This window comes from Trichosurus vulpecula, chromosome 1 (genome assembly GCF_011100635.1).
Source record: "Trichosurus vulpecula isolate mTriVul1 chromosome 1, mTriVul1.pri, whole genome shotgun sequence".
Lineage (NCBI taxonomy): Eukaryota > Metazoa > Chordata > Mammalia > Diprotodontia > Phalangeridae > Trichosurus > Trichosurus vulpecula.
In genome coordinates this window covers 161570962-161592468 of record NC_050573.1, presented here as the reverse complement: position 1 = coordinate 161592468, position 21507 = coordinate 161570962, and the positions used below count along the sequence as shown (strand labels likewise).

The 21507-nt window shown below is 34.8% G+C and overlaps 1 protein-coding gene across 1 annotated transcript in view; it reads right to left on the bottom strand.

The window, feature by feature from the left end:
* MMP16 (matrix metallopeptidase 16) overlaps nt 1-21507 on the bottom strand; it is a 208786-nt gene that overhangs the window by 10706 nt on the left and 176573 nt on the right. The window contains exon 8 of the mRNA XM_036742422.1: nt 8583-8733. Coding sequence (XP_036598317.1) covers nt 8583-8733 — 151 coding nt within the window. The remainder of the gene's footprint in view (nt 1-8582; nt 8734-21507) is intronic.

Sequence of the window (21507 nt, the reverse complement as noted above, 5' to 3'; positions counted from 1 at the left end):
CAATAGATTAGGTATACAACATACAGTAGTAAATGACTGTAGTAATCTACTGTTTTATAAACCAAGAGACCTCAGTTGTGGGGACAAGACTTCACAATTTGGCAAAACTGCTGGGAAAATTGGAAAACAACAGAAAGGCAGAAACTAGTTATGGACCAATATTTTATAGCATATACCAAGACAAGGACAAAATACGTACATGATTTCAACATAAAATGTGATACTATATGCATATTAGGGGAGCATGGAGTAATTTGCCTATCAAATCTTTGGAAAAGGGAGTAATTTATGACCAAACAAGAGATAGAGAACATTATAAGATGTAAAATGCGTAATGTCGATTACATGGTGTTCCTAAAGTTGGGACACACAGGCAAAAATGCATATCTTCAAGAAATGAAATTAACAAAAATGTTATTTAATTGGCATATTAACAAATAACATCTTCAATATGATTTCCTTCATTTCTGATGCAAAGGTTGATGTGCTTTGCAAGATTCACGTGAACTTGATGCAATAACTCCATATTGCCATTAATTGTCAAGGTGTCCAGACTTTAGGAACATCCTGTATATTAAATTAAAAAGATTTTATACAAATAAAAACAATGTAACCAAGATTAGAAGGAAAGCAGAAAGCTGGGGAATGTTTTCACAACAAGTATCTTTAAGAAGGGCTTCAATTCTCAAATACATAAAGAAATGAGTCAAATTTATAAGAATATAAGTCATTCCCCAAAAGAGCAACGGTCAAAGGATATGAACAGGCAGTTTTCAGATGAAGAAAACAAAGCTATTTATAGTCACATGAAAAATGCTCTAAATCACTACTAATTAGAGAAATACAAATTAAAATTGAGGTGCCACATCACACCTATCAGATTGGTTCATATGACAGAAAAAAATAAATGTTGGAAGGTATGTGGGAAAAATTGGGACACTAACACACTGTTGGTGGAGTTGTGAACTGATTCCACCATTCTGGAGACCTATTTGGAACTGTGGCCAAAGCACTAAAAAACTATGCATACCCTATATCCCAAAGAGATGGAAAAAGGGAAAAAGATCTATTTTGTACTCAAAATATAGCAACTCTTTTTGTGGTGGCAAAGAACTGGAAACTGAGAGGATGTCTACATATTGTTGTCTATACATTGGGGCTGAACAAGTTGTGGTATATGATTTTAATGTAATGCAATTGTGCTGTAAGAAATGAATAGCAGGATGATTTCAGAAAAACCTAGTAAGACATATAAACTGATGCAAGGTGAAGTGAGTTACACCAGGAGAACACTGTACGTAGGAACAGCAATATTGTATGAAGGTCACCTGTGATTGACTTGACTATTCTGAACAATACAATGATCCAAGAAAATTTCAAAGTATTCACTATGAAAAATGCTATCCACCTTGAGAGAGAGAACCGATGGAGTCTGAATGCAGATCAAAGCATACTATTTTAACTTTTTGTGGTTTTATCTTGTCTATGTTTCCTTTCACAACGTGACTAATGTGGAAATGTGATTTACATCATTGCATATACATAACGTATAAAAAATTGCTTATCATCTAAGAGGGGCAAGAGGATGGAGGGAAAGGGATAATTTAGAACTGAAATTTTTTTTAAAAAATTAAATATTAAAAATTGTTTTAGATGTATTTGGGAAAAATAAATTATTACTCAAAGGAAAAAACAAACATGCATAGATGATAGAAGCAAAGACAGATAAAAAGGTGGTATCAAAAGTGTTAAAACTCAAGATGAGCTAATGTTAGCGATGAATGCTACAAATGAAAAGGTTTTGGGTTTTCTTTTTAACAACTACTTTGGGGGAAGAAGTTCAAAGAAGTGGTAGGACAAATCAGACTATGATAACAGAAAAGACACAACCATTCAATTTTTGTTTGATTTAGGTTTCTCTGCCAAGGTAAATGATCTTTGAAGGACAGATCCTGTTTTGTTTTGCCTCCATGGGACATTATGCTTCCCCCAGGATAAGCTGATCACCTGAGATCTCATCACTATAAACACTGACTCACTTTTTGGTACGCATCACCTTCTCAACTCCCTCAGTTGCCTTTCCTCTCTGATTAGAGGATCAGGGTTGGAGCATTAAACTTTTCCCAAAGTCTTCCTTTAGAGAAGGCTCAACACTTTCTGGGTAACTATTGTCCATCAGCAGCTCTGATTGGTTTTGAATCTGTGTAATGCCATGTTTCCACACTGAGTACCCTTTGGTGGCTCCCCCTTATCCTTTTCACCTTCCTTTTATCTAATCTAACTTCGTTAGATTAGAAACTCCTTGAGAACAGGAACTATCTTTCTCTTTTTAATTTGTATGTCCAGCACCAAGCACAATGCTTGGCATGTAGTAGGTAATTAATACATATGTATTGTATTGAATTGAAGAATAAAAATGACAAATAAGAAAATGAAACTCAAAGTAAGGAATGGTATCATAAGGGATTGTTTAACTGACCATGATGATTTCAATTCCTAGCCTCAGAATAAGCTTCCTTCTAGAGTAATGAAAATGGCACAAGCAATAGGTAAGCCAATTTTGGAGATCTCAGACCACAAGGAACAAGAGGGGTGTGACAGGAATAGAGAGTAATAAATGCTGAAGTAATTTTTTTTAAAAAGAGGCAGAATAGAATTTGCACAATACAGGTGAATGATGTTACCTTTGACTATTGACTATATTATTGCATTTCTTATTACTCATGGGTAAATCAACATCTAGAAAAAGGATGGCAACCCCAAAGAACAGGCAGTGACAGCAGACTCATTTCCATTTTGATGAGATACTAGACTGGGATTAGAAAATGGAATATAGTAAATAGAGTTTATATAGAATTCTACAAAGCATCAGAAAGACTCTAGTTATCTTTGTTTTAAAAATTAAAGATGTGGGGGGGCGGAGACAAGATGGCGGCTGGTAAGCAGGGACTAGAGTGACCTCTGTTACCGAGTCCCTCCAAAAAACTATAAAAAATGGCTCTGAACCAATTCTAGAATGGCAGAACCCACAGAACAGCAGAGGGAAGCAGGGCTCCAGCCCAGGACAGCCTGGATGGTCTCTGGGTGAGGTCTATTCCACACGGAGCTGGGAGCTGGGAGCTGGGAACGGAGTGGAGCAGAGCCCAGCCTGAGCGGCATGGACCATCCAGACCAGAAACCGGGCGGAGGGGGCCCTAGCGCCCTGAATCAGTGAGCTGCGGCAGTTACCAGACCCCTCAACCCACAAACACCAAAGACTGCGGAGAAGGTTAGTGGGAAAAGCTGCGGGAGTGGAAGGAGTTCACGGTTCAGCTTCCAGCCCCGGGGGCAGCGGAGGTGGGGCAGCTACAGCTGTTGTTACTTCCGGCTCCAGGCCCACCTGGTGGGAGGAATTAAGTGGCGGATCAGAGCAGGGGTGCACAGCCTGCCGAAGATCTAAGCCCAGTTCTGGTTGGGGGTTCTTGGGGAAGGAGCAGTGCGGGTCTGACAGAGCTGGCACCTCCCCCCCAAACGTGGAACATAGAACTCGTTAGTCTACAAGCAGTCATACCCCACTGAAAAACTCAAGGGTCAAGTTAGTTGGTTGGGAATACGGCCAGGCAGCGAAAACGCGCCCAGATTCAGTATCAGACTTTGGATTCTTTCTTTGGTGACAAAGAAGACCAAAACATACAGCCTAAAGAAGACAACAAAGTCATAGAGCCTACAACAAAAGCCTCCAAGAAAAACATGAACTGGCCCCAGGCCATGGAAGAATTCAAAAAGGATTTGGAAAAGCAAGTTAGAGAAGTAGAGGAAAAATTGGGAAGAGAAATGAGAAGGATGCGAGAAAACCATGAAAAACAAGTCAATGACTTCCTAAAGGAGACCCAAAAAAATACTGAAAAATACACTGAAGAAAACAACACCTTAAAAAACAGACTAACTCAAATGGCAAAAGAGCTCCAAAAAGCCAATGAGGAGAAGAATGTCTTGAAAGGCAGAATTAGCCAAATGGAAAAGGAGGTCCAAAAGACCACTGAAGAAAATACTACTTTAAAAATTAGGTTGGAGCAAGTGGAAGCTAGTGACGTTATGAGAAATCAGGATATTATCAAACAGAACCAAAGGAATGAAAAAAATGGAAGACAATGTGAAATATCTCCTTGGAAAAACCACTGACCTGGAAAATAGATCCAGGAGAGATAATTTAAAAATTATTGGACTACCTGAAAGCCATGATCAAAAAAAGAGCCTAGATACCATCTTTCAAGAAATTATCAAGGAGAACTGCCCTGATATTCTAGAGCCACAGGGCAAAATAGAAATTGAAAGAATCCATCGATCGCCTCCTCAAATAGATCCCAAAAGGATATCTCCTAGGAATATTGTTGCCAAATTCCAGAGCTCCCAGATCAAGAAGAAAATACTGCAAGCAGCCAGAAAGAAACAATTTGAGTATTGTGGAAACCCAATCAGAATAACCCAAGATCTGGCAGCTTCTACATTAAGAGATCGAAGGGCTTGGAATGCGATATTCCGAAGGTCAATGGAGCTAGGATTAAAACCTAGAATCACCTACCCAGCAAAACTGAGTATCATGTTCCAAGGCAAAATATGGATTTTCAATAAAACAGAGGACTTTCAAGCTTTCTCAGTGAAAAGACCAGAACTGAATAGAAAATTTGACTTTCAAACACAAGAATCAAGAGAAGCATGAAAAGGTAATCAAGAAACAGAAATTGCAAGGGACTTACTAAAGTTGAACTGTTTTGTTTACATTCCTACATGAAAGATGATGTGTATGATTCATGAGACCTCAGTATTAGGGTAGCTGAAGGGAATATGCATATATATATATACATATATATATATGTATATGTTTATGTATATATATAAGTGAATGTGTATGTATGTATATATCTATGTGTATATGTATGTATATGTATGTATGTGTATATATATGTATGTGTGTGTTTTATATATACATATATATATATATGTATATATATGTAAAAGAGAGAGAGCAGACACAGGGTGAGTTGAAGATGAAGGGAAGATATGTAAAAGAAATAAAATGAAATTAAGGGATGAGAGAGCAACATACTGAGAGAGGGAGATAGGGAGAGATAGAATGGGGTGCATTATCTCGCATAAAGGTGGCAAGAGGAAGCAGTTCTGTGGGAGGAGGGGAGAGGGCAGGTGAGGGGGGAATGAGTGAACCTTGCTCTCATCAGATTTGGCCTGAGGAGGGAATACCATACATACTCAGTTGGGTATCTTACCCCACAGGAAAGAAGAGGGAGGAAGATGAAAAAAAAATAAAAGGGGGGGGATGATGGAGGGGAGGGCAGATGGGGGTGGAGGTAATCAAAACAAACACTTTGGAAAGGGGACAGGGTCAAGGGAGAAAATTCAATAAAGCGGGATGGGTTGAAAAGGAGCAAAATGTAGTTAGCCTTTCACAACATGAGTATTGTGGAAGGGTTATACATAATGATACATGTGTGGCCTAGGTTGAATTGCTCGACTTCTTAGGGAGGGTGGGTGGGAAGGGAAGAGGGGAGAGAATTTGGAACTCAAAGTTTTAAAATCAGATGTTCAAAAAAAAGTTATTGCATGCAACTAAAAAATAAGATACACAGGCAATGGGGCGTAGAAATTTATCTTGCCCTACAAGAAAGGAAGGGAAAAGGGGATGAGAGGGGAGGGGAGTGATAGAGGGGAGAGCTGACTGGGGAACAGGGCAACCAGAATATAAGCCATCTTGGAGTGGGGGGGAGGGTAGTAATGGGGAGAAAATTTGTAATTCAATCTGTTGTGAAAATCAATGCTGAAAACCAAATATGTTAAATAAATAAATTTAAATTTAAAAAAAAAATTAAAGATGTGATAATAATAATAGTAATAATGATGATGTTACAATTGGATTTGGAACTGAATGACTTACCAGGTGCAAGAAGTATTGATTAATGAAAGGCACTGTAGTACAACTGGAAGTTCTCTGGATTTTGAATCTAATGATCTAGGTTTGAATACTGACATGAATAGAATGACTAGCTACAAAGACTCTGGGAAATCTCTATCATTCTGATAGGAAAATCCACATGATTTTTTTAAAATTCTCATTTGTCATATTGTTTCATTTTTTAAATTCTGTTTTTAAGTTTTCTTAATAGCAAATAAAGTCAAACAGATGTAAACAGAATTTCAAAAGACAAATGTCATCAAAAGTTATACTACTTAGCTGAGATGTTTTTAAAAAATCATACAGAATCTCTGATTATTGATTCAAGATCTGAGCTCAATAGTACCAGCTGAAGAAACACAAACATGTGGCTATATAAATAAGAAATAATCTAAATGTCTACTTTCTGCTCCTAGTTTCTGAATTTAGAATTAGTCCAGGTGTACACTGTGCATTGATTTTTGCTAAATAAAAATATGCTACACTTAAACTTATACACTGAATCCATGAGTTTCAGAAAAATAAAAAATGAGAAAATCATGACATTTTTGCATATGTGGATAGTCATTCCTCCTTTGTATCCAAATGATAATTTTAATGACTATTTAAAAGGTTTCATTTAAAATTCTGATGTGTATGCTAAGTAATTCACACAGATATGGTCCCTTTCTCCCTAGGTGCTCATATTGTCCCCTCAGAGGTTACTCAAATCTTTTTCATTTACCCCCTCCTTCCAGCAAAGATCTAACATAATACTGCACCTAGTCCTGAATGGGCACAGTTATGCAATTAAAATCAGCAGGGGAATTAAAGTCTAAAAATCCATTAAGGGAAAAAAAAAACATTATAAATAATATGTCCTGAGAAGCTTAGTGGGATATGGATTTACTCCCACTGGTGGTCAATATCTTGTTATAGCTCAATTATCTCGGCAAGGCTCATGTTCCTCATTCTTTTGCTTCCATACTGTATTGCACTTATATCCTGCTGAGCATCATTATGTGTCTTATGGCTTTAAGTAGCAACTTCCCCATCAATAGAAGTTTCTTTGGATGGTTCTTTCATTTTAATGCTTTGCTAAGTACATTTTTATGAAGGTCTTGACTTGAAGACTATGATTTAATATCTCTTAAGTTTTTGCCACTGTTGAGTAAAGTTGGATTCCTACCTATTTTCTTAGGAGTATGAAAGTACAAAACAAGTAACTAAGAATAAATTTTGAAATAAACTTTCTGAACTGCAGGAGACAAATTATAAGATTTTTTTTTGTTCCCGGTAGAGACTGACTATTTTCAATCAATTGCAATTGAAATACTTTCTGTTTCAAGCATCAAGGAATATTATTTAGTTATTTGATTTTCCTCATGTAATAATTTTGATTCAATGAATTATTTTCACAAGGAAGTCCTGTTATCTTACATGAAGGTAAAACTGATCCTGGGTCTGTCCATAAGGATTTAAGTCCAAATTACTTTATTTCACTCACATGATGGAAACATGGTTTACTAGGCCTATCAAGCAAAAATTAATTAAGAAGAACATTTGTAATAATTTAACGCTTGGTTTTTAATATCAAATGTTATTCTCTGCCTAAAAGTAATTTATCATCACTCTTAGCCTAGGCATTTTGTTGTTTGTGACACGGTATGTATATTAAGTTCACAGACTTTTTTTAAAGTTAGAACTGATTGGGACCTTAGAGTTCACCATGTCTCTCATTATACAGAAAAGGCAATAGAGGTGCAGAGAAAGTGATTTTCTCAAGAAGTGAACAGAACAAGGAAGCTAGTTTCCTATCTGTCAGGCTATTGTGACTATCATGACTTTCACTTACTCTAAGTAGGATGGAAAAAATCTCAAATTTAGCTTGGAAAGGATCTTAGAAGTCATTTAGTCCAAATCCTTCATTTTAGAGATGATACTAGGGCCCAGAGAGAAGGGAAGTGACACACTCAAATTTGTAATGTCCAATGAATACTTTTGTTCTTCATAAACATGAGGTCAGAAATAAGATAAAGGGGAAAAGCAAATGGCAAGTTATGTAAAAGAATGTAACACTAAAGAAAAATCATATTACAAGCTAAAAGAACTTTGTACAACAATGTTTAGGCTGGCTATACCTGCCTGCTGAAAACTTAAATAGATAGCACTGTATAGATAAAGAGCTCATGACTTTTTTTCTGAAATTATGAAAGTCTTCCTAAGAAACATATGCAGTTATAAAAAACTGAGGGCAAAAATACAAAAAAATATATCAATAAAAGATTTTATTAAGGAAATGCCATTTCAATGAGAAACCAATATATAGATTAAACATACTCATTTTTTACCTTAAGGGAGTAAGTAGATATAACTGAAATGAAAGCTATAATAAAATGGTATTTACTTGATAGTCTTAATATTTTCTCAGTGGTCTGCTCTTAAGAAAATCATTTTGAAATATGATTGGATGAAAATATGTCTCTCAAATCATAGATGTCTTTTTTTGTTTACATAAGCATAAGCAGGTTCCTAGTAATGAGTAAGTTTGTGGTGCTACAATTATACAAGTAAATAAAAGAAAAGATTTCTTCAAGGTGATTCATATATTACTTAAAGGGAGAGATGGAATAAATTATGTGAAATATATACCTACCTATCGCCCTTGAAGAAGTAGGTCTTTCCCACATCTTCCCACCAAATGGCAGAATCAATGCCATGAGGGGGAATTCCATTTCCAAGTGTTATTAAGTCATGTGGATAACCCGGTTGAAGAGTGGTATCCTTGAACACCCAGTATTTGTTACCTGTGTAAAATACAAACATTAATTTCAGAAATCATAATTATTTTATATATGTAACTTGTATAATTTTTTTTTCAAAAATGACTATGATGTAAAACATTTCATTTCTGGGAATCCCTGAATAAGTCACCTTTAGGATGAATCATTTTTTTTGTTAGGATCTTTTATTTCATATGTATTGGGTACTCTGGATACAGTGATTTCCTCTCTTTGATACTGATCAGCAATTTGTATCAAATGTATGGTCTTATAGAATTCCCTGCAATCCATGAGAGTTAATAAATCCTCCAAGTTCCCTAAACTATATGTGTTATATTTAGTACTTGAATCCAGGTTTGAATCCAGTGCTGACCCTCTGTCTGGTAGTCTCTGCTGTCAATTTAGGATGATATATTTGTATGAGAAAAAGAACTCAGAACTTAACCCTTTCATTTTACAGATATGGAAACTGAGTTTCAGAGAGGTTATATTACTTAGCGAGGGTAACATGGAGTAAGATAACTAAGAGTTTAAAAGCCACAAGTTTGCACTATGCCAGGATCTGGTGAGGATTTTTTTTTGCATATTCACATATCTAATCAAATCACTGTAGATAATTCCTTTTTATTCATTAGAGTAAGTTTTACTAAAAGTAAGTGTCACACAATGAAAATTGATGTGATTTTGAGTCAGAGGACCTGAGTTCAAATGTCAGTTCTGCTGTTCTGATACTGAACAATTCACTCAAACTCTCTGGGCCTAAGTTCTTTATCTGTAAAAGAAAAAAAGGGTTGGGCTTCTAGCATCTTAATGTAGCAAATGAGCAACAACTTTAAAATATTTAAATATTAAAATAATTAAAACTTTTAAGAAACTGAATTTTGTATCAGTGATTTTGATTAAAAATAGCATATCAGTGTATGGGACAATAAGCATTTCAAATTTTCAGTGAATACTGCCAGGGAGTTATGAGGACTTTCACTTTATCCAGGTTCCCTAGTTTTCTAAATAATTATGAGGATATCAACTCACATTTGTAGAGGATTTTAAAATTTATAAAACTTTTTACTAACAACAATTCTGTAGAGTTGAAAGTGCATAAAATAGAGCAAAAATGAAAGATAAATAAAATTTAAAAATAAATTATATAAGTATATATAAATAACCTATGGCCTAATTTTTAAATACAAAATTATAAAATATGTCTAGCAAGCAGGATGGGCTAATGAAAGAAGATTAATCTGAATTCACTGACTCACTGAGACTTGTTAGGATGAGACCCATGCCTGGAATATGATATGTATTCAAAACAGGATGGAGCAAAGGAGGGCTACAGTAGCCTAAACTAAGAAGATATGCTCATGTGACAGAACACAGGAACCAGAGAGAGAAATCATGGTATAATGTTTTGCCTATAGAGACAATTATAGACTATATGGACAGAAAAAAGTAATATATGTTTTTCAAAGTGTTCACATGTCTGGCATGGTGGCATAATATAGATACAGAGGATTCAAACTATCCACATAACTCCTGGGAACCTCTGCAAAAAGAGAATAGGTGATAATAGTTTTAATCTTGTCTTAATTCATCTCTCAAAAGGAACAAACAACGAGAAATTATAACTGGGATTTGATTCTTGCCAACAAAGAGAAATTGGATATTGGAAAATAAATTATTGAAACCATAGAGGAAAGTGATAACTAGAAGTAAGAATTTCTAAAAGAGAAGAAGAGGAAAGCTGGAAACATTTGGACATACAGATTTTTAGACACCAGATTTCAAAGGATTTAAAGCTTGTATAAGTTGGATCTCATGAACTCAAATTGAATAGGGAAAGTCAGATCAGGTGGAATGGGAATGTTTTGAGAATAAGAGAAATGGGGAAAAATTAGAAGGAACAGGTAAAATAGTTGTCTAAGTGATTAAATTAAAAATTTAAAAGACATATATGGACAAAGGAAACAAGGGCATATGACAGAATTCAAAAGATGTATTATGATCTGGTGAAATTAGGGTATCAAGTGTAAAAGCAAGTAGGTAAGGCTGGTAAGGAAAGGTTGGATTTAGTGGGATAGATGATCACTAATAACAGAGAGAGGAAAGAGCTATTTAACTTTTCTTTTGCTTCTGTTATATCTGTAGATGAGAATTTTAAATTTTCAGATCAAGGAAATACAGTAGACATCTTCCACATAGATTTTAGCAAGGCATCTAAGAGATTCTCTCACAGCATTCCTGAGAAAAAGATGAAGACATGATGATTCAGAATATGTTAGCCATGTTATCATAAGTGTAAGTTACAAATTTGATCCTCAGTTTCCTCACCAATAAAATAAGAATAAGAATACCAATATGTAGCAAACCTATTTGCAAACTTGAAAATGCTACACAAATTCCAAATATTATTCAGAAAATCATAAGACTTGAGAGTTAGATGGAGATTTAGGGGTCATTTAGTTCAAGGTATACATAGAAGGAACTGCCACTATCTCTCTTCTAGAAGAATGACGAGAAAGAGAAATCTATCATCACCTGAGGCAGCCCATTATCATTTTGGAAAGCATTAATCATTAGGACATTTTTACTGATGTCAAGCCTAATATTTCTTTACTACTTCCACCCACTGTTCCTGGCTTTTCTCTTGTGGGGTCAAACAGAAGAAATCTAGTTGCTCTTTCAACGTGACAGAGTCTCAAACAATTGAATGCTATTATTGTATCTTTTTATAATTCAAGCTAAGCATGCCTAATTCCTTGATTTGGTCTTCATACGACACGGACTCAAAGTCCTTCACTATTCTCTTCGTCTTCTTAATGAGCTTCCTAAACTTTGGCACCAAGAATTGAGCTCCATAACTCAATATATGATCTAGTAAGGGCTGAATATACTTCCCTGTATCTGGAAACTATTCCTTTCTTAATGTAGCCCAAAAGGACATTAGATTGTTCGATTGTTTTTGGCTGCCCCACCACAGTGCTGTCATGTTCAGCTTTTACTATACCAAAAAACCCAGACATCATGCATACTGTTTTCTACCCATATCTTACCCACTCTATATTTCTTTAGTTGATTTTTAATGCAAGCATAAAAACTTACATTTATTCCTATCAAATTTCATATTATTAGACCAATGATTTAGCCTGACTGTCCTGACTGTCATATAGTTTTTTAGCTAACCTTAAAAGCTTCTTGCCTTATACATATTTGATGAACATTCCATCTATCCCACTATCCAAATCACTGACAAAGAAGTAAAATAGCATGAGGCCAAGCACTGTTCCCTGTGACAGTCCATCGGAGACATGTCAACTTGACATTGAAGCATGAATGGTTACTCTTTCTGTTTGACCACTTAACCTATGCTGAATCCATTTAATTGCATTATATCCAAGCCACATATCTCAATATTGTACACAATGATAGTATGAGATATGTTAACAAATATTTTGCTAAAATTTATTAAATTACCGGGTGTCTATAACATTCTCCCAATTCACCTATTTGATAACCCTGTCAGAAAAGAAAACAAGTTCAGTATGGCATTGCCTATTCTTGTTGAAGACTTGCTAGCTCTATGTATTCATTGCTCTCTTTTCCAGATATTCACCAACCATCTATTTAATGATCGTTTCTCAATTTCTCTAGCAATCAAATTTAAACTCATTGACTTAAAAGTTACAGATTCTGTTCTCCTGTTTTATTTATTTATGTTTTAAACACATAAACATTTTCCTTTCTCCAGGCCAGTTGTACTTTCTTCAGTCTCCATGATCTTTCAAAGACCACTGATGTGTCTCAGCAATGACATCTGCCAAGATGAAGTTCATCCAGGCTATGATACAGATCATGATTATATTGATTCAAATAGGAACTAGGCCTGTAATGACAGTTACTACATAACTATATGACAAATTTAGCCTAAGGGTTAGGAACAGCTTTTGCCTCCCTGCACTTATAATGTAGGATCTCATTCTTTTGAAGACAAAATGGCTGATAAATAAAAATAAGTTATGGAATGATATTACCTTTGAGAAAATACAATGTCACATCTAAATATCACACTGGCAGACCATGGAATTTAATTTATCATATTTAACTATGTGTGGCATGGCCATGACACAAGGACAATTCTACCCTTACTATAAATATTTTATAAGAAAACTTAACTTCACCCCAAAGTTACAGGATCATGTCCATGCCATACTCAGTGGGACAGAAAATCTAGAAATATGTTTAAGGGTTTATATTATATTCTAGTTACCCCTCTCTGGTATTCAACGAGAGAAGTTTTTATTATTTTTTTAAGAAAAGAAGATTTGATCTGCCAGCCTGTATCTTTGTGATTTACAGTATGCTTTCCTTTTATCACATTCTTCATTAGGGAAGAGTATATAGTTTCAATCCCTTCCACGCTGCTTTTACAGAATAAATCTTTTATCAGCTTCTCTCAGCTAGTTGTCACCAATTTTCAAGCAGAGGCACTCTAGCATGTATCAGCATACTCTTTCTTGTTCTCCCTTGGTAAATCATGGCATCATCTATTCTTTCCAAGGAAAGCACCCCACGCTTTCTCCGCAGTCTGGCTGTTGAGTTTTTTCTAGGCACACAGAGCTCCAGGCTCCCTATGCTGTATTTGGCTTCAGAAAATATTCGTACAGCCTTAGTCTGTATATTTTCCAGGGTGTCAGCAGGAGGGGAATGATGTGTGAACAAATGTGAGTTACAGTTCCTCTAGGAAATTCCTGTCATTCTACCTGTTTTGTTTTGTTTCCATGTTCTCTAGGGGTACATTCCTCTAGCTGAAGCCCAGTATTTCTGTTCAATGATGGGAGAGAAAAAATTCTGCATTTCCTTTTAAACTGACAGAACATTTCTACAAAAGATTTCTACCAATAGGCTTTCTTCTCATAATAGGAGAAACCAAGGGTCTGAAAAATATCCAATAAGCTTTCATTAAACAATTTCTTTTAAATCAGAAAAACTCATAAGACACACATTAGATGTGACACTCCATGAAAAAAGATTTAAGCAGCTATGCACATTGTAAGGAATAAAAGAAGAAGCAAATTTCCAGTTAAATATTTGTAGCACAGAACTTTTTTTATGAAATTAAGTTACAATAATTGTGATTTATACGTTTAATTTTCCAAGTGGATATATATATGTATATATATAAACAAATACAACAACAATTAGAAGATTCCTTTTGTGCCCTGACAGGGTTAGATTAAGCTTTCATTCACAAGGCTGAAAAGCTTTGGTGTTCTTTAAAAAAAATGAAACAAATATTTTAAATAGAAGACTGTTTTTTTTAATAAGGGCAAATGAGACACACTTCAAAGAGTAACTTCTGTACCTCACATTTTGTCATCTTCTTCAAAGCTCCGCTCTTTTGTGCTGTAATTCATAATTAACCCCATCCAACTTTGTTCAATACTATCTCTGTGTTCCTTTAGCACATATATTCTCTTGCACTTAATTAACTTTCATTTGTCAATTGCTCTACATATGCTCCTAAATGTTTACATATTCTCAACTATACTGCAATCTTCTTAGGGCAGAAGTTCCATAATGTCATATTACTCTGTCATATCCAAGTATAGAGTTATACATTGGAAGTTGTTCAATAAATGTTTGGTGATGTAATCTGTTATAATACTTATTTTCTATTGTGATAGTGAAATCTAACAGGATTTTGAAAAGGAACCCTACTGACAGGGTCACTACTTTCATTATCTGTTAGATTCACATTAAACACTGGACCAATAAACAAGTTTATTTAATGATGACTGAAATAAGCATACATTGATTGAGCTTTATTTCAGAAAGACCTCTTGTCATGAAAAATCTATCTTAAAAGCCAGTTGGAATAAATGTTACATTTTTTCTTAGAGAACTTTATCTTTTTGGTACTGTTTTTAGGTTGATTACTCAGTTCATCTGAATAAACATCTAACTTTAAAGTCCATATGGTTTCTGTTAACAATCTTTATGGTTTCATGTTCCATTTAGTTCCAGGTGGTAGGATATAGCAAAACAAATATGATTTTAACATCACAATAGTAAAAGGAAGCGGCAAAGATTGAAAAAATATCTGAAAATTTTCATTTTTTTCTTAAAGTTACATTAATATAAAAATACTTCAAAAATTGAAATAGACATGAAAAATGTATCATTACCTTCTTGAATCCCGATAAAGAAGTATGGAAGACATAATAACCAAACCAATAGATAAATAAAATAAACATGCCAAAAGGACATTGACCTCAGATTGGATTATTTATTTCATTTTACCAAGTAAACATTACTATTTAAAAAAAACATCCTTCAAGGAAACAAGTGTGGTATGATGCACTAAATCTTTTGGTTAACACCAAGGTCAAGAAATATGGATTATACTTTCTGGTGAAACTCATGAGATGTCATCTTTTCATTTTACTCTAAGCTGGCAATCCTTGCTTTCCTCCAGTAAACAATCATATGAAAAACCTATCTCTAGGTAAAATTTTATTTAACCTTGCACTATCAATTTAGTTCATTTAGCATTTTTAGTTCACTCATCTTTATAAAGAGTGGGTTAGACCAGATGACCTCTAAGACACATAGCAGGCCAAAAATATCAATATGCTAATGACTATAGTTTTTACTTTAAGAAACAATTATGTATTTACAATTTGAAGGAATTCCATCAATATATTTCTAAAGTTAATGTGAGCGAATACTTTGCCAGAATTATTGAAATGTGGACAGTTTTGAGGAGTACTTGTTTAAAACAAAGCAATGTCATTTCTTTAGCCACAGTCTTATTCATATTTCATCTTAGCGGGGAGCCACAGAGGGGAAGTGCTAATGGTGGGTACTCATGGAACAAAAGGTTAAGCAGTTCTTGACAAATTGGAAGGAACTGGGTCTAGTGTAGGTCCAGCAGTGTTACAAACCTCTTGTCTGAGGAATAGAATAATCACAAAATGATCCTTATTCTTACATTTTTGACAAAGAAACTTTATTTATTGTGAAGACTTGGTCTCCCAATCTCACCCAGGCTGGAAGTAAAAGGGTTGATTATAGGCTTGACCCACTCTGATCCACTTGGGATCTTTGACTTGTTCTGTTTCATATCAGGATCATCTCAACACTGCCTGGGGAATCTTAGTGTGGACACCCAAACAAGTTAGCCTACTGCAGCTCATCTACTTAAGATGCTTTTTTTAAATAAATGAAAATATTTGTTCCTCAATATTTTGAGAACCAACCATTTCATACAGATGACAGAGAAGCTCCTGATCTGTATAATCTTGCAGATATTCTTCAAAAATCTCCACTGTCACATGTGGTGGTGCATGCATGCAAGCCAAACTTATCAGAGAGGCTGAGGCTGGTTGATCTCTTGAGCACAGGAGTTCTGAGCTGACATAGGCTGATGCCATTGGGTATCTTCAACTAAGATTAACTTAATTTGGTGACTCTACCCTTCATATATAGCCAGTGAGAGAATTCATTTTGCATTACTCTGTAACTTTGTTATAAACTTTTTTTCAATGATTTAAGGAAGAGAGGGAGAGAAAGTTGATTTATGTTAATTAATTATTTTTAGGGCAGCTAGGTAGCACAGTGAATAGAGTACTGGGCCTGGAGTCAGGAAGACACATTTTTCAGAGTTCAAATCTGGCCTTAGCTGCTTAGCTGTGTGACCCTAGGCAAGTCACTTAATGCCATTTAACTCAGTTCCTCATCTATAAAATGAGCTGGAAAAGGAAATGGCAAACCACTCCAGTATCCAGGAATACATATGTACACATATAATGCATAAATACACATATGCATACATACGTGTGTGTGTATGTGTGTTTGCGTGTAATTTAATTGTGTACCCTAAATAGATCATTTCTCTGTGAGGAAGTAGCTAGGTTGTTTCATTATAGAACCTTCGGAATCTTGGATGGTCATTGCAGTGATCACAGTTCTTATAATTTTCAAAGTTGTCTTTACAGTATTTTTGTTATTTTATCACTTGTTCTCCTGGTTCTACTGATTCCATTCTTCATTTATTTATAAATCCTTCAAAATTATGCATTTTCATAATGTTGACGTTATGCTATAAATTATTCTCTCTTCACTCTATATCAGTTCATATAAGTCCTTCCATATCTCCTTGAAAATAATTTATTTCCTCATTTCTTACAGGACAATAATATTCTATCATATTCATATGCTACAATTTATGCAGGGTTTTTTGCCATTACAAAAAGAGCTGTTATAAATAATTTTGTACCTATAGGACCTTTTCCTATTTATTTAATCTCTCTTGAGTATAGACCTACCTTGGCATAGTTGAGTAAAAGGACATGCACTGTTTAGTGACTTTTTTGTACTGCAGTTCTGACAGTCTGACAATTTTATTTTTGAATTTATTTATATTCTCAGTGGTACGTGAAATAACTTTATTTCCTACTCCAATACCATTTTAACATTTGCCTTTGAAGTCATTTTCTCATAATTCTTCACTCCAGATCACTTGCGAATATGAATATAAACATCTGGCTTTTATAAAATTTACTAGCGTTATGTCAGACATGCTTGGAATACATTCAAATAATGACCAGTCTCAAGGTGTAAGACATTTAGCAGTTAGAGACTATGCTGCTTTCATGTGCTACAATTTTGTTAAAGGGCTCCATCAACACAATGAACTAAAATAGAAGGGTGGCTAAAAGGCAGCCTTTTTTCATCTTAAGGAAAGGGATCATGTCTCTGATTTGGTAAACATGCCAGAAAGAGAAATCATTCCAATTATGTCAGATCAATGCCAGGCTGATAGACTGAAAATAGACAAGAATGCAACAAGTAAAGAGAGGGCTGGCATCTGCACCAGTCTGCACAGAATCATTTGTATACACAACCAAAGCTACCAACAAATGTTCTTATCAAAAATTTCCGCAGCATTAAAAAAAGAAAAGTTCATGTGACCTCAGGTTGCATTAAGGGAGTCATAGAGTACAAAGACCACAGAAAAGCCATCAATAAACTAGAGAGTATTTCAGAGTAATATCATTAGGCTAATGATTGGCCTCAGCTTCATGACATATTAAGTTCAGTTGCATTTAAGGAAATGGAGATGTTTAGAGATGTTTTCTAGAGAAAACAGAGATGATTAGCCTTAGGGAGACATAATAGTCATGTGCAATTGTTTGAAGAGTTATCACTTGGAAGAGATCAAAATTGGTCTGCCTGACTCCTAGAGGCAGAACTAAAAGCAATGAATGGGAGACATAGAGAAACAAAGTTTGTATCAATATTGGGGAAAAATATCCTAACAATTAGGGACAGCACTTGCACTGGAGTCAGTGGATTTGGGTTCATATCACAACACTGTAATTACTACTGTAATTACACTACTTGTGTGTAACCATGTACAAGTCACTTTATATCACTGTGCCTCAATTTTGTAACCAATAAAATGAAGGGTTTGGAATAGATGACTTCTCAGTTTAAGTCCATTGCAGTGGACAGAGTGCTAGACCTTGAGTCAGGATGATACCTCAGACACTTCCTAGCTATGCAATCCTGTGCAAGTCATTTTGCTCATCTATAAAATGTGAAGAATAAAAGCAACTACTGCCTAGGGTTTTTGTAAAGATGAAATGACATGATATTTCTAAAGAACTTTGTAAACTTTTAGTTGTTCTATAAGTTATTATTATTATTATAGAGTTGTATAGGATGAGGCTGCACAGTTATTTATTAAATCTGGGAGGGGAAGTTCTTGTTCAGACATGAATAATCAATGACCTCTGAGGTCTCTTCCAACTCTGAGATCTTTGATGGACAAATGAAGAACAATTCATTCATGCTTCCACTGAGATATAAAAGGGCATCAAATACTTTTAGAAATATCTTCTTCAGATTGTGGGGCAGGAACAAACTTATTTTAAATATAGGCATTAGAGTAACTTTTCATGGTTATATCAAGTATGAATTGCACACACATACAAACACATATATAGGTGTGAGGGTGGTTGTGTATAAATGTGTATACATACACACAGAGACCTGCACACATACCCCTACCCACCCCTACCTATATTTGTGAGTGTGTGCGTATGTATGTATATGTGTGTGTATACATATTAATTGTAGCAGTGCAAATATGAACAATTAATGAAATTAAGGATTGGATTTACTTGATATGTATAGCCCTCATTTCATCTATACAACAAACTCAGAACATAGATGTTATTATCTCCATTTTAAAGATGAGGAAACTGAGGCACAAAGAAGTTAAGTGACTTTCCCAGAGTCACAAAGCTAGGGAGTGTCTGAAGTGCGATTTGAACTGAGATCTTCCTGACTCTAGGTGCTACATGCTAGCCAGAACTGCTACTGTTTGCACTTTATCTTTGTAGCACCTAGTACCTCATAGGTATTTAATAAATGTTAACTGAATTGAACCTAGAGAGCTGGAATGCAAGGTAGGGGCTTTTTACTTCAAAGCCACCACTCATTCTACATCTATGCTACCCTGCCTCCTTCTTAAATAACTATTTTCTTGAATACATATAGAAACATAAAAATGTCTATGTAAATTTTATAATTTAGGAAAAAGAATTTTAAAAATAAAAAGCCATTGGATTTCCAATGAGAACTGATTTTCTTTTATCCATGTAAATTGTGCTTTGGTTCATTTACAATTTATAGCTTGAGCTAGGCTGTAGTTAGACATTTGAAGAAGCAAAAGGATGGTTTAAAGAGTATGAAATAGCTATTAATAAATTATTTAAATTATAAATATTTCTTTTGCCTGAACACTTTACTATTTCTATACTGTGATTTGCTGGGCTCTATAATACATATTTGTATTTACCCTTATAAGTTAGGGAAATAAATTCTGTGGTCTTGGTTAACATTTTACTCTACTTCACAATATCCACAGGGACAGCTGACATTAATGTCATTCTACTTCTCCCTTGTCATGTCACTGCCGCTTTATGCTCTCAATATTAAGAAGAGTAAAGTGTAAACTTGTAGCTTCAACACTTATGCACTTAGTCAAACCTATTGCCCAAAATTCTCATGAGAGCTTAAAATAAGGATAATGATGAATATTTTTATGAAAGAAAGAATTAAGTAAAAACAAAAGTGCATTTCTAAGTGAACTCTTTAATGAATAAAGGGGAAGAGGTATCAAAGATTAATAAAGAGAGGGGTAGCAAAGTAATGGAAGAATATTGCCTAAGATGGGGAAGAAACAAGCAAAGGTAACTGAACGTGGAGAAGAAAAGCAACACTGAAATTCTTTAGAGCACCTTGGTTAGTCTAGGATTTCTGAGCAATGGTTTGGTATGGGAACAGAAAGGTGTAAGAAACAAAAGGAAACTCTAGTGTTTCATAAAACCAGGACACATCTGTGTGTAGGGTAGTAAGAGCAATGCTGTGGACAGTGTCTCAAGAAATTAAAAACAAAACCATAAAAACATCACTAATAGGCAATACAGGTGACTAAAGGGGATAGAGCAATCAGAGTAGGAAAGATAAACCTTGAGTTTAGATTTTGAGAGGGTATAACAGTAAAGATTTATAAAACCATGAAGGATACTGGTATAGTTAAGGATACTTTGAATTTGTTCACTGAATCCAAGAATTCTAGAAACAATGAGTACTTGAAAATCTAAAGATTTGAATTGAGAAAAAGAATTAAATGAAATACAACTTTATGTGCCAATAATAATGACTAAGTTATATAGGACTTTCATGTCTGCAAAGTACTTTATAGACACTATCACATTTAATCCTAACAACAGATCTTTGAGATCAGTGTCACTATTATTGGTTTACAGACTGAGAAACTAAGGGTCTGGGGAATTAAATAACTTGTGCAGGATTACAAAGTTAGGAAGTATCTGAATAGGTAATTCAAGTCAGATATTTTTGACCCGAAGTCCAGCTCTGACTTTATTACACAGTAGAACACTCATGGAATCTGATAATTGTGAAATAGGTTAAAAATATAAACATATTGGAGAAGGAACAAGAGAAATTTGTGTATAATAGAAACATAATGACAATTAAGAAAATTAATGATGTGTGAGGTATATTTCTAAATTTCTATGGTTGATTTTGTAGAAGATAGACATGGAGAAAAAAAAAAACAAAAAAGGGTATATCAAGTCCAGCTAAAGAAAAAGGAATGATGTTAAAATTATAAATATGTTATCATTCTATGCTAAAATTATCCAAGATAAAAATACCCCCAAAATGTGGACCCTGAAATGTAGGTTTAGGAGAAGGTGGGAAATAATGTAGGAGATGAGAAATTTAGGGGTGCTTCCTTCTAATAAACCTGTGAAGATTATAATTTCCTTCCCACCTTCCTCAGAAAAAAAAAAAAGAAAAATGCAACCCAACTAACTGATATGCATTGGTCATGTACAAAAAAGTATATGTCTCCATCTTTACCCCATTAGAAACTTTTAGAAACCCAAGAAAAGGGATTTTTAGAAAATGGGACTGAATTTAGTAAAGGACAACTGAGATTGGAGGCTGGGTGCTGGGGAGAGAAATAAATCACTATACACTCAGAACAAAGGAAAATCTACTCAGCTAATAGCGATGAACAGAAAATAAGGGGCCCTGTCTGAATTGTGGTTTCAGATGGTTAATGCATAGTGTGGTTTTTGCCTAGTGATAAAGGGTACAGAAAAGTTGCCTAGTGATAAAGGATACAGAAAAGAGGTCTGCTTCTTTAGGAATGTGGATAGCTGAATAAGACCTCATCCTGGACCTGGTCATAGAACGAAG